Source organism: Carcharhinus amblyrhynchos, unplaced genomic scaffold, assembly GCF_965287045.1.
Source record: "Carcharhinus amblyrhynchos unplaced genomic scaffold, sCarAmb.v2.hapA scaffold_61, whole genome shotgun sequence".
NCBI classification, from domain to species: domain Eukaryota; kingdom Metazoa; phylum Chordata; class Chondrichthyes; order Carcharhiniformes; family Carcharhinidae; genus Carcharhinus; species Carcharhinus amblyrhynchos.
This window is the reverse complement of record NW_027649801.1, coordinates 1098412-1112210: the sequence shown is the minus strand read 5'-3', so window position 1 is coordinate 1112210 and position 13799 is coordinate 1098412. Positions and strand designations below refer to the sequence as shown.

Here is a 13799-nt window from a genome sequence, read left to right as displayed (position 1 = left end):
AATAGCAACTGATTGAAGAGTGAAATTCCTCCTACTCTCAGGCAGGGAAATATCTTGAGCTACCCAGGGTTGTGTGAGAGAGGTGGTTGAAGTAGAGAAGCAGGGCGGGGGGGGGGTGCTCTTTTTTCATCACTCCATAATGTCACCCAATACACTACTGTCCCACTGCTGCTCAGACTCTGTTCAGTTTTTGCACAATTGACACAGCATCACTTAATTGTTCCTTTCTGGTTAAGGATTCAAAACTACTTTTGTCATTGTCTAACACCTATTTCCCCTCCATCCCCACATCCTGTTATTGCAAGGGGGTTAAGTGGGGATTTCCAAAGTTAAATTGGCTCCAAAACAGTTCATGCTTGAAACCAATCAATCTTTAATAAGTGCGCAAAGTCTTGTGCCAGGCACTGCCATACTATTCCAGGCACTGTTATTGCTCATCAGCCAGTTTGACATTTTAATAGGACCTGGGAGAATTTCCACTATAAACCAAGTAACTATGCAAGCCAGCGCTCCCAATAAACAGAGTGGGTATTCCTATCTGGACGAGCACTAATATACAACTAGTGCTCTGAGTGGCAGGTGGTGCCATTTCAGCTGTTAAACTCTGTGGACATCCCGCAGCTTTGGCTATCGCTGACCTGCATCTACATTCTGGGATTTAAATAAATGAGGGACATTCCTTCTTGGTGGAAGAGAAGATTTCCTATCATGCAGAAAAATGTTGATATATTTCTTATAACAAATTTAGAGACAATTACGCCCTGATTGAACAAAAGGCCAGACAAAGCTGACATAAAAAATGGTGCAGTTAAATCTAAGTGTTGCTCTTATCAATCTCATCAAATCCACACCGTTTCCTACTTTGCACCAATTGCATTGTAAGACACAAGCTGCTGAATTGCAACTCTGCTTAGAATGTCTAGTACCTCAGTGTAAGCATCTCACAAACCTGCTGTACTCACAGTGGGATCTTAAAGCAAGCTGAGGTCATTGCCATTAAGCAGAGCAACCAAATTGATCTGAGAATTGCAAATTCTGAATCTGCAATTCCAATGTGCACAGGTGGGTCCATACTACCTGAGCAATATCAGGTGTTAATCGTAAATATTTAGGTGTCAACTATTGCTCAGCTGATAGCATTCTCATTGATGAATCAGTTCAACTCTCATTGAGCACATAACCTGGGCTAAACTCCAGTATCATGCTGAGTTAATGTTATACACCCTGTTTGTGAACAGAACTCCCACTCACCTGACGAAGGGACAGCGCTCTGAAAGCTTGTGGCTTGTGCTACCAAATAAATCTGTTAGACTTTAACCTGGTGTTGTGAGACTTCTTACTGAGTTAGTGTTGCACAGTCAGATGCGACATTAAACTGTGGCTCCATCTGCTCTTGGGTGGAGCAGGTCCCAGGGCACTTTCCATAGAAAAAGTAGAGGAATTCTCTCCAGTATCTTGGCCAATATTTACCTCTCAACTAATATCACAAAAAGCGAACTAGCCTATCATCATCACATTGCTGCTGCTGTGCTCAAATTAGCTGCTGCATTTCATGGTGACTGCACTTGACTGGATGTGAAGCTCTTTGACCATCCTAAGGTCGTGAAAGGAAATACATTGATGAAAATCTATTTCTTTCCTGTTAACTGCAAATAAAGTTGAAAGAATTTAATTTTAACTTGAGAGTGACTTGGCAGAAGATAGCTGATCTGCCTGAGCTCAAGTCAGTTTGCCACCGGCTAACCCAATAACACAGCTACTCAGGAACTAGACTGCCTCGCAAAATTAAAAATAAATCTCATGGGCAATGTAGAATGTGCATCCATTCACATATTGCCAAATGACCTGTGACATCGGTACTTGCATGCAATATGAGGGAGGGTGCCAAGCATGGTATTTAAGAGCAGTCAACGACCCTTTCTAACAAATAGTTGAAGTTCTCACCCACATCATCATTCTTGCTCAACATTACAGGAGACACGTGAGAAGCTGAATATTTTAAGGTGTTGTGCAATTTTGTTTTATTTACAAATTGAGTGGTCTTTCGAGAGCTTTAAGGGTCAAACACATGTGCAGGCACGAAATGTCAGGCTAGTTACTCTGAAGGATGAGGGTCAATCAGTTGAGTTTATAGGGCAATCTGGCAACCCTCTACATAACTAGATTTCCTAGTACAGAAACTATCCACCAGCACAATAATCGGTGTGAAGGCAGCCACTTCAATAACACTCACTAACGTTATTAAGAGCAGCAGAGATGCCAGAACTATCTGATTGTAACCATCTAATTAGAACTATTATTGATAAGTGCTCTCTGTAGACGATTCATTAGCTAAGTTTTAACCTCTTTATTGATCCCAGAACATTTATTTTTAGCAGCAAGTCCTCTCACGAGGGATTTTATTGTGGTCCAAAACTCAAAAATATATCAAAGCATATTGCTGCTCAGCAACTTGGTTATTATAAAAAGGACTTCAATAAATGTGTAATGTACAAACTCCCTTTCATCAACCATTAGATTAATTGCTTTTCCCCCTCAGATAACATGCTTGAATGGCTCCCTTAGACAATATATTCCAAAGATAGATGGTGAACTTTAATAAGCATAAAATAACTATCTAGTGAAAGGGCAAAATATATATTCATAATAGATGTTGATATATAATTAACTACTTTATCTACAGTTGTGCTTGGCTCATTGGCAACATAGATGCCAGTCAGAGGTCTTACTACAGTCTCGGCTGCTACTTTCAGAAAGCACTCCATGCAAAACCTAAAAGCAGGAAGCACATAACAGCCCCCAATGCCCAGGATAGTTGCAACAGCTACTAGTGGACTAAAAATAAATCATTTTGATTTATTTTGGGAAAATACTACACTGAAGGAAGGAAGTTCGAGTACAGTTTGGACATGCCTTGGATTAATCTATTTCCAGTCCGTTTCCACAATGGTCCATTCAAATTTTTTTTTACCACTTCCTTCAATGCTTTATACTCATGCTTCTAAATAAGAAATTGCTCCGATGTACACAGAGACAAATCTACCTGCCAGTGACATAACGTAGCTAGTTATGGTGTCAACAAAGAGACATAGAAACTACATATGTTCGGCGCAACTTGTGGGCCGAAGGGCCTGTTTGTGCTGTAGTTTTGCTATGTTCTATGTAGAAGCAGGAGTGGGCCATTTAGCCCATCAAGCCTGCTCCATCATTCATCTTGATCATGACTGATTATCAAATTCAATATCCTGATTCTGCTCCTCCAATATCCTTCAATCCCTTGAGCACCCAAGAGCTATATCTAATTTTTTCTTGAAATCAGACAACATTTTGGTCTCAGCTACATTCTGTGGTAGTAAATTCCACATATTCACCGCCCTTTGGGTGAAGAAATTTCTTTTCACCTCAGTTCTAAAAGGTAACATGTAGCAGAAATGCGCCAACATGCAACAGACACACCTGAACACACAGCACGCTCTTTTCCAATGATAAATGAGAATATAGAGGGAAGAAACTTCCCAGTTTTCAGAAGGCAATTCTCTTGTTGGGGCCACTAATTATGTCGTGGCATCTTAAATACAGACCACATAGGAATTTTTCTTGAATGAAAGAATTGAAGGTAAAATATGAAAAGGACAAACTGCACTAATACAGTGCCTTATTTCATATCAAACGTTTGCATATAATACAAATTACCTTGAAGCACCTGTACTTTTGTAGGTTTATTAGCAGTGCATTCCAGATAATTAGAACTTTCCATGTAAAAGAAATTGTCATTTCTTCCCCTTTCTTTGCCCTTTTTTTAACATTCATATATGGGACATGGGCATCACTGGCTGGCCAGTTTTTATTGCCCATCCCTCGCTGCCCTTGTTCAGAGATCCAAATGTAGGCCAGACTGGATAAACACAGCGGCTTTCCTTCCCCAAAGGACATTGGTGACATTTATTGAATTCAAATTCCACCATCTTCCGTGGCAGGATTCGAACCCAAGTTCCCAGAACATTAGTTGAGATTCTGGATTAATACCTTATCTTTAATTTGCGTTCACTGGTTACCAACTCACCAGTCAATGGAAACAATTTCTCCTTATTTATTTTGGCTAAATATTTTGTGCACAGTGAGACCAGTTCATCTGTTTTTTGAAATGTAGATTAAGGGAGAAATGCTGGTGAGGACACAAGGAAAGTTTCAACTCTTCCTCGAACAAATGAAGCAGCAATTACCTCTTGCACTTCTTTTTAAAAGCAGTCTCAATTATCTGTTTCAGACTTAGCATGTAGTTGCATTTAATAAAATTCAGCGCTTGTGTAATTCCTCTGTCCCCTTCCAAAAGCGTCACAACATTAAACTTTCGACAACTAGCAAGGGACTGCAAGGTGTCCAATTAAACCAAATGCAGTAATACAGACTTGTGGCTGAATTCTATTGATAATTACACAACGAGAATCTGTCATTAGTATAGGAGGGCTGCAATCTACCAATTCTCAGCGAACCCAACCTTCAAATTTATCAAAAACCCCCAAGCTTACATATTGCAGTTGGGAGTTCTGTGGTGTGTGGCAAATGTTGCAAGAACAAAATGACTGGGCATGCATTATTTTCTTCAATATAGATATGGTATTACCACTTTTTCTTTGTATAAAATGCATTGCAGCCCATGTGATAGTTTGGGGTCCCAAAGAAAACGACTTTAAAAAAAAGGTCATCTATGTTAGTTTGACCCCCTTAAAATTTTCAGCTTCTCAGGAACGCTGCAGTCGCAGTCTGCCAGAGCACCAATGTGCTGTGCCATAGATTGGTGACCTCTGGCATCTTGCAATTGACTTGTGGAGTTTCACATATCAGCTGTAAGGTGGCAGATCCTACAATGACAATTGAACTCACTTTTAAATTGGAAGGGGGTAAAATAAGGACAAGTTATTCCCAGGCAATCCACTATCCTGGGATAGAATCATGGAATCCCTACAGTACAGAAGGAGGCCATTCGGCCCATCGAGTCTGCACTGGCCACAATCCCATCCAGGTCCTATTCCCCCTGACACTAGGGTCAATTCAGCATGGCCAATCCACCTAACCCACACATCTTTGGATTGTGGGAGGAAACCAGAGCATCTGCACGAAACCTGTGCAGACACGGGAAGAACATACAAACATCGATAGAATTTGGTGGAAGAAGAAATAGTGGATGCCTCATACAAAAAGGCCCCTGTAGATGGAAAATATACTTTAAAGTAAAGTACCAAACAAAGTCTCAAACAAAGCCTTTCATTGTTACTTCCTCCACAGATTCTGCCAGATGTGCTGAGTATTTTGGCCTTTTCTGCTTTATGAATTGATGTCCGCTAGGTTACTCATCAGGATGTCAATCGCTTTTAATTACTCAAGCTTCACTCTGTTACCAATCTCATGTCATAAACTTTGTAAATGATGCCTGATTCTCTGTAAATTTGTCAAACAACAGTATTAGCTCAAAGTGACCTTGACAATGCACCAATTTGTCCAAAATCATTTGACCAGAAGTGTCAGGAAGATTAGCAGGGTAAATATCTGGGATAGGGCCTGAGTGGGATTGTTGTTGCTGCAGACACGATGAACTGAATAGCCTCCTCTGCACTGTATGGATTAATTTTCTCTTTATTTTATTACACCTCTTTAACCCTCACATCTGTCAGCAAGTGCAGATAAACTACATACACAACCTATGCTGAACTAAAATGAAAATCTTCAGGGAAGGATGAAATCAGTGGTTGATGTTTGCTAATGAAAAAGATATTTTATCCATTCTTACCTCCCTTGACAAATCATTTCAGAGACATATGCATCATTAGCTCTCAAAACTAAAAATCAGAAGGAAGCCCAAAGGTGCATAGTAATTGAGAGTTTTACTTCCGCATTCGAGATATTGCAAGCAGATAATTTGGGGCAAACCCTGTTCATTTGCCCCTCAACACCAGAGATCAGGTTTAATTGAGCGACCGTGTGGAGTTTGCACATTCTCCCTGTGTCAGCATGGGATTCCTCTGGGTGCTCTGGTTTTCTCCCATGGTCCAGAAGATGTGCCGGTTAGGTGGATTGGCCATGCTCAATTGCCCCTTAGTGTCCAAAGACGTGGAGGTTAGGTTGTAAGTTTGGTGGAGAGAAACAGAGTTAACGTTTCGATGACCCATCGACAGAACCTTACAAATCAGAACCCACTTCCCCCACACCTGAGGCATTCCTTTAATCTTAATTGCTCTCTGCCAATTTGCATATGGTCAGATAACAATCCAGCAATTACTACCTTTGAGGTCCTGTTCCTTAATTTGGTGCCTAGCCCCTCACACTGATGGTGCAAAACCTCTTTCCTTGTCCTGCGTTGGTACCTACCTGGATCACAACAACCAGATCCTTCCTCATCTACTCTAAGTTCCTCTCCCACCCTGAGCAAGTGTCCTGAATTTTGGGAGTCATTGTTCAAGATTCTCTTAAGGTTAACACGCAGGTTCAATCTGCATTTGCCTTCCAAACTGCCATGTCAGCATTCATGTCAAGTGGGCAAGAATACAAGAGCTGGGATGTATTTCTGAGGCTGTAGAAGACTCTGGTCAGACCCTATTTGGAATATTGTGAGCAGTTTTGGGCCTTACATCTAAGGAAGGATGTGCTGGCTTTGGAAAGGGTCCAGAGAAGATTCACAAGAATGATCCCTGGAATGAAGAGCTTATTGTATGAGGAATGATTGAGGACTCTGGATCTGTACTCATTGGAATTTAGAAGGATGAGGGGGGTTTTATTGAAACTTACAGGATACTGCAAGGCCTAGATGAAGTGGACACGGAAAGGATGTTTCCACTAGTTGAAAAAACTAGAATGAGGGGGCACAACCTCAGGCTAAAGGGACGATCCTTTAAAACAGAGATGAGGAGGAATTTCTTCAGCCAGGGAGCGGTGAATCTGTGGAGCTCTTTGTCACAGAAGGCTGTGGAGGCCAGGTCATTGAGTGTCTTTAAGACAGAGATAGACAGGTTCTTGATTGATAAAGGGATCAGGGGTTATGGGGAAAAGGCAGGAGAATGGGGATGAGGAAAAAAACAGCCATGATTGAATGGCGAAGCAAACTCGATGGGCCAAGTGGTCTAAATCTGCTCCTATTTTTTATGGTCTTATGGTAATCTTGGCACCAGGCAGACAGTTCAGCCTTCTGAACTCTCACTTTGCTCCACAGAACAGAGTCAATTCCCTTCATTATGATATTCTCTACTATCACTTCATCCCTTATTGCCCTGCCAATTAAATGGCTTTCTGTGCATTCTTGTCAGTCAGCTCACCCAGCCTCCAGCCCCATTCTCATCGAAACAAACTGAAAGAATCTCAAATCTGTCAGACAATTGCAATAGTTACTGCACTGCTGCCCTTTTATCCCCTTACCTGTCTCATTCATAGTCACAGCTTCCTGTCCCTGACAACTGATCCAACCTGAAGAACCTATCTTAAGACTGCTAACTACTTCCTTGTACAAAGTGTCCAGGTAACTTCCTCCCTCCCTGGTGTGTTACAGTGTCTGCAGCTTGGCCTCCAGCTTGATGACTCTGAGCCAAAGTTCCAGCTGCATTTACTGCAGAAGTGTTTGTCCTGGATCACATCAGCTTTCAGGAGCTCCCACATGCTACAGCTTTGACACATCACTTGTCCTGTCATTCTAAACATGCTTTAATTAACTTAATTATTTTGTTTACATTAGGTTTTTTTAAAAAATAAACTTTATTAACCTTACCACCTGTTTATATATTATTTTAAACCTAATGAGTAGGTCATAGCCACCTACCAGATAGCTAGCTTTTCCCCCTGTAATAGAGTATGAACCAATTCCGACAAGTTAGAAAAGCAAAGGAGCACCTCCTTCCCCTCATCCTTAACTCTCTCACTCACCTATCTCCTAGCATTCTGTTAGAGTCACATTCCAGTGCCAAGTCACACAGAGGGGCCTGTATTTATACAAAGTAAAGTTTATGTAGGCTCTCAAATTAAAGATTTTGCTCAGTCCCAGGAACAGAAAAAAAGAGTTTAAACTAGTTTCCTTAATTAACTAACTTTAACTGCTCTTCAGTGGAGAGCCTGTATATGCCTACTTAGGCCTGGATGAAATTTAGAATTTAAATAGTAAATTTCAGTTAGATGTTAATTGTTAAGTAGCTGATTAGTTTTCTCTAATTTTCTCCCTTTTCAGTTACATGGAATATACAGCATTAAAATAAATTTGTCCCAACTGGTCTGTGCTACCATTTATGTCCCACTCAAACTTTCGTCTTCCTTACTTCATCTAACCCTATCTGCAGATTCTTCTAATCCTTTCTCCATGTTTCCCTATCTTCCCATTTAACAAATCTCTACCATTTGCCTAACTACATGAACAGCAACAGATTGCAACAGGACACATGGTATGTAGGCTAGCAGAATGGACAGACAATTGACAGAATGCATTTAATAGGGTCTTTGTGGAAGGGATCGGGCGAGACATATATAGACACAATAAAGAGATAGCCATATCTGTATTGATATGTTGGTGCCAGCAGGGTCACAGGAAATAGCAAAGCCAAGGGGGCAGCCATGAAAATGAAGGAGCTAACACTTATGAGCTACGATGGAATGCAGTGGGTGAGGTGTTGCCGAACTTTAGGAACGCCAAGATGGATTGTTGAGCAAGGTATGGCATGGATATAATTAGAGGGAGGTTATCAAAACAATTTAAAAAATGGTTAGAAAAGAGAAAATGAATAGGAGTGACACTGGATGTGAAAGATAAAGCTTTAGGCTTACAAAAGCTTGAAGGAAAAAGGTAGCAGGACTGAGAAGAGATAAAAGCAAAAAGATTAAAAAATGAAAGCAAAAAGGTAATGAAGAGCCTCCCTTAAATCTCAAGATCTGAGTATTGTGTGTAATATTGAGCTCCATCGTTCACATATTTCAGTTTTGGCAAGGGTACAATGTAGATTCACTGCAATGCTGTCTGGACTATGAAGAGTCAAATCAAAAGAATATTTGAAAAATATGATTTTGTTTGTTACAGACTACAGGCAGTATAATAGAAACACATAAAATTATAAAGGGTTGGGAAGAAAAGATCGAAGTATAAAAATATAAAAATTGATGGTCAAGAATGAGAAATCAAAGATACAAGATTAGATACAAAAAGAGAACAGGAGAACCTCCTTTACAGAGTTGCAGCATTCAGTATCATTGGTTAAGGCAGAAATCATATCAATAGTCAAGACTAAATTGGATTGATGGATGAAGTAAAGGGGATAAAGAGATATGAGAACAGAGTGGATAAATGTGATTTGGATGAAGATTAAGATTAATGTCAACATGGACTATGAGCTGAAAGATCTGTTTGTGTTGAAATTAATATTTAAATATATATTAATATGGAGAAGACAAGCATGAATCACCTGGGTCAACACCTTCCATTTTCCCATTTTTCACAAGATTCATTCTCAATTTTATTGCTGAAATAGTGACAATAGCTGAGAAATTAGGGAAATTTTCCTCAGAGAGTCGCGAGTCTGTGGGACTCTCTTCCCTAGAGAGCAGTGGAGGCAGAGTTACCAAATATTCTTAATACTGAATTAGTAGGATTCTTGATCAACAAGGGAGTCAGAAAGAAAGTGGAGTTCAAATCAATTGTAATCTCAGAATCGTGGAGCAGGCTTGAGGGGTTTAATGACCTACCCTGCTCTTAATTCCACAAAGAAAATTTCTGGTTTTGAGTCAATTGTAACATTTGAACATTTGTCAGTCAATTACCCAATGGTCCAATTGTAGATATTCTTCAAGTGTCACATTGACAATACAGAAAATAGTGCATGAAAGGCTCAGAAATGTGAAACACAACAAGCATTTTTTCAGTTTAAATAAAAACACTGTGTTTTCCTTTGAAACAGGCTGATTGCCCCAATGCACCAAACAAGCACAAAACTCTCTCATCACTGCTGGTAGATACTCTTTTCTGACGAGTCACGCTAACCTTGTTTAAGCAAGGGAAATCAGATCCGCAAATCATCTCACAAGCACAGGAGGCAGTCTTTCAGGTCAAACCAATTGTTTAAATAAGCAAGCAAGCTAAAATAATCGATTCAGAAGCTGATAGCTGGATTTGTGTTCTCGGCCAAATTTGCTTATGCCCGGGCTGAACATAAACATAAAGATATTGATGTCAATGGTTGGAACAAACCTAATTTCAATCCCATGAGCCACGCCACAGATTAATAGATATAAAAATATAGAAATTTGTCTTATGGTTTGATTGACCTTTTCAGTGACCAGGCCTCTAAGCTTTTAGCCGCTTGAAGCAGTTAGGCAATGATCAGGCAGTCAATCTACTTTCTCAGTTTCACCCAGCAGTCATTCATAATAAAATAAAGCAACAGCAGCAGAAAAACACTCAAATACGTAATGTCAGAAATATAGTCTGAAACGTTAACTCTCGATCTTTAAGGGGCATGGATGTATAAAGTGGCTCTTTCAACACTTGAAGGATATTCATCGTTTGTTGCATTTGAAAGGCTGAGCTTTTCAAAACCAAACTCTAATTGTAAAATGATACATTGGCATATGGTTTCATGTGTTCCAATTTTGAATTGAAATGTTTGTTCACTCCATCTGGAATATCATACGCTAAATTTTGTCTGTCACAAGAAGGAAAGTATGATCAGCATCAATATAATAACTTAGCAAAAACCCATGCCCAACCAGGATAAGCATAGTGCTGACCAAGAGTTTTGGATCCTGCACAAGGACTTGTGATCCTAGTCAGGTTAAATTCAAAGTCAATTATATCCCATAACACCATCTACTTGACTCTCTAGAAATAAGGTAGAAAATCAATATGGATTTAATTTAAAAAAAAAGGAAGTACTTCCTTCAATTTTATAGATTTCCCCATGGTGATCTTGGGATAATATTGTAGCACAATGGCTATAAAGTTTAGACTGGATCAATTCTGTTCAAAAATACAAATACAATTGCTGTGCGCTATAAATGTTTATCCAAAGTTCATGAACAATCTATGGGTAAACTCTTGCCTACCTTGCTCACACTCTACCACACCACCTGACCCAAACAAAAGAAAAATGCAGTTGGGAATTGGAGCACTTTTCAGCAGAAAATGAAATTACCTCTGCTTAATTCTGTGGCTCTCCGACGGGTCAGAAACAGTTTGTACCTTCCTATCTTCCTCCAATTGCTCATTGGCCACATGACCTTTAACATGTGGCTCTTCTTTAGTTTCCATCCCTGCAATTGGCTTCTTCCTCTTTTCCATCTTTTGCTGCGGGCAACACACATCTATTTCTGTTTGCTGCCCTCCTTCTTCCACGTGTTTTCCTGAGGATTGTGCCAGGCACTTGCATTTTGAGGTTTTGTGCTCCTGTTTACTGATGGCCCTTTCTGTCCATGGTCCATCTGGACTCTCACCACTTTCTATCCTCTCCTGTGAAAGTGATGCACAGTTACTTTTATGTTGCTGACCCTCTCCTTTACACAAACTAGAATCCCCAACATCTACAGGCTTCGTCAATAAATTGACATCCACTGGTTCAATGGTGTTATCAACCCAACCATCCTGAGTGGCAGCGTGGTGAGCACAATGGTTTACTCCATTTTTTATGTTCACCGGGCATTGCATTGAGGAGTCATCTGAAGAAACCTGACAGCAGACAGGGTCACAATTTATTACACTCTCAGCTTCAGAGGAGCAAGAGGCGCACTGAGATTTGGGGTTAAAGATAACAGTTGCTGAAATTTTCATTCCACCTGTCCTATGTGCTATTTTTTCTGCAGTTTCACTGGGTTGTACATCATCAGTACCTGCAGTCCAACCATTGAGGTAAGAACTGGATTCAGATGCATCCAAACAGCTACAAGACATTTCTGCTGTGTTATTTTCCTTTTGGTTGGCTTGTCCTTGCAGAGGTAGTGAAGTGTTATTGCTTGGTTTGCGCAGTACCTCTTTTGCTTGTACATTTTCCTCATTGCAACTATCCCTCACCATGTCTGTGTTCTCAGCAGGAAACAGCTTGCTTTCCTGATTAGATGGACAAGAGTCATCAGCCCAACTTAGTGATTCTCCTGCTGCATCCATTCCAGTGAAGGTCTCACCTGCTCCATCCAAATCATCCATGAAAAACACTCGCTCCTCTTCTTCAGCTTCCCGCCTCACGCCAGAAAGCTCAAGGTACGACGTATTTGCCGAATCCCCCGGATGATGGTTGTGTTTCAGCGCAGGTTTGTGAGCCGGTGACTGGCACACACTCGGTGGAGACAGCAGACAGGACATTTCATCCCCCACCCTGTGTACCATCAAGTTAAGCTGTTCCAGCTCCTCTTCATCATACTGCATGGAACAGGCCAGTTCAGCTTCTGTATTTTCAGCTTTTACACACAATTTATCCTGAACGAGTTTATCAGGAACTACAGGTGGAGGAATGGTCGAGGGAACCTCCGGATCAGCGGTAAATTCGCCATCCTGGGATATACAGAGGTTACGTTCAAGTGTGTGCAGCTCATCTTCTGTCAAGGTCTGTAGTAGGTCCCTAATTTGGGGGTGGGAGAAAACAAGAATGAGGAAAGATGAGACAGCATTACACAAAATTCATGCAAATAATACACTAGCTTTTGCTATAAGACTTTGTTAATAATAGGAAGAATTAAATATGCAAGGTTGAACACTTTAATGTCCTTATTATTCTTATCCTACTGCCAACTTATCTGTGCCAATGGAAGATGTTGCATCACCTGTGGCCAAACATCAGTGACCACACATCGGAATACATCTATAGCCTCATGCATTATGTACATACTCCATAGACATGTGATATCTCACACAAGATCAACTTTGCATTGTAAAGTAGCTATACAAGGCAGTTCCATTCAGTTATGAAACTATCTGTGCACTGCAGCGTACAGGGGGAGATAGTGATATAAAGATAATGTCACTGGATTAGCCATCCAGAGGCTCAGGCTATATTCGGGGCGCGTGGGTCCAAATCCCACCATGGAAGCTGTGGAATTTGAATTCAATTAACAATCGAAAGTGAGTCTCAGTAGCGGTGGCCATGACGCCATCATCTGATGTCAAAACCCATCTCATTCACTAAGGAAATCTGCTGTCCTTACCTGGTCTAGCCTACATATGACTCCAGGCCCACAGTAATGTGATTGACTCTCCACTTCCCTCTCAGCCACTCAGTTCAAGGGCAATTAGGTTTGGTTAACAAATGCTGGCCTCACCAGTGGCACCAACATCCCATGAAAGAACGTACTGTTACTGTATTGCTGGAGACCATGGATTCAACAATCAGAATCATTGTGGATATAGCAAATGTCCACTGAGAATTTCCTGTCACATCTGTGCACTTAAAGTATTAATAAACTGAGTGTGAGAGCACACAGCTTGTCGCAGTAACTCTTGTCACAAAGCAATCATGGGTGAATCATACAAAATCATTGAAATTGTTCATGGAAGTGCAGCTCAACAATATCCAACATGCAAGAATGGAGGTTAACAGGTGTAAATGACACGTGTGGAGTTTTCTGAAATACTAATGCATAACTTTGTGTGTCTTTTTAATAGAACATCTCAATCAATGGTTTTGATATTAAACTACACAGGTGCCCTGTTAAAGCATAGCCATTAAGCAAATAAGTTGACAGTCCATGAAGTGAGGGAAAATAGCAGATTAGATCCTGGCATGCAATAGTGAAATGATGCAGATGCTGAAAATCTGAAGTAAGAACAAAGAAAGTTGGAAAAAACTCAGCAA

General features: G+C 40.5%; 1 protein-coding gene across 2 annotated transcripts in view; it reads right to left on the bottom strand.

The window, feature by feature from the left end:
• The window catches only part of zfyve28 (zinc finger, FYVE domain containing 28), a 188923-nt gene that overhangs the window by 46411 nt on the left and 128713 nt on the right, over positions 1–13799 (bottom strand). For both annotated transcript variants that reach the window (XM_080182526.1, XM_080182527.1), the window contains exon 8: positions 11154–12569. In XM_080182526.1, coding sequence (XP_080038652.1) covers positions 11154–12569 — 1416 coding nt within the window. The remainder of the gene's footprint in view (positions 1–11153; positions 12570–13799) is intronic.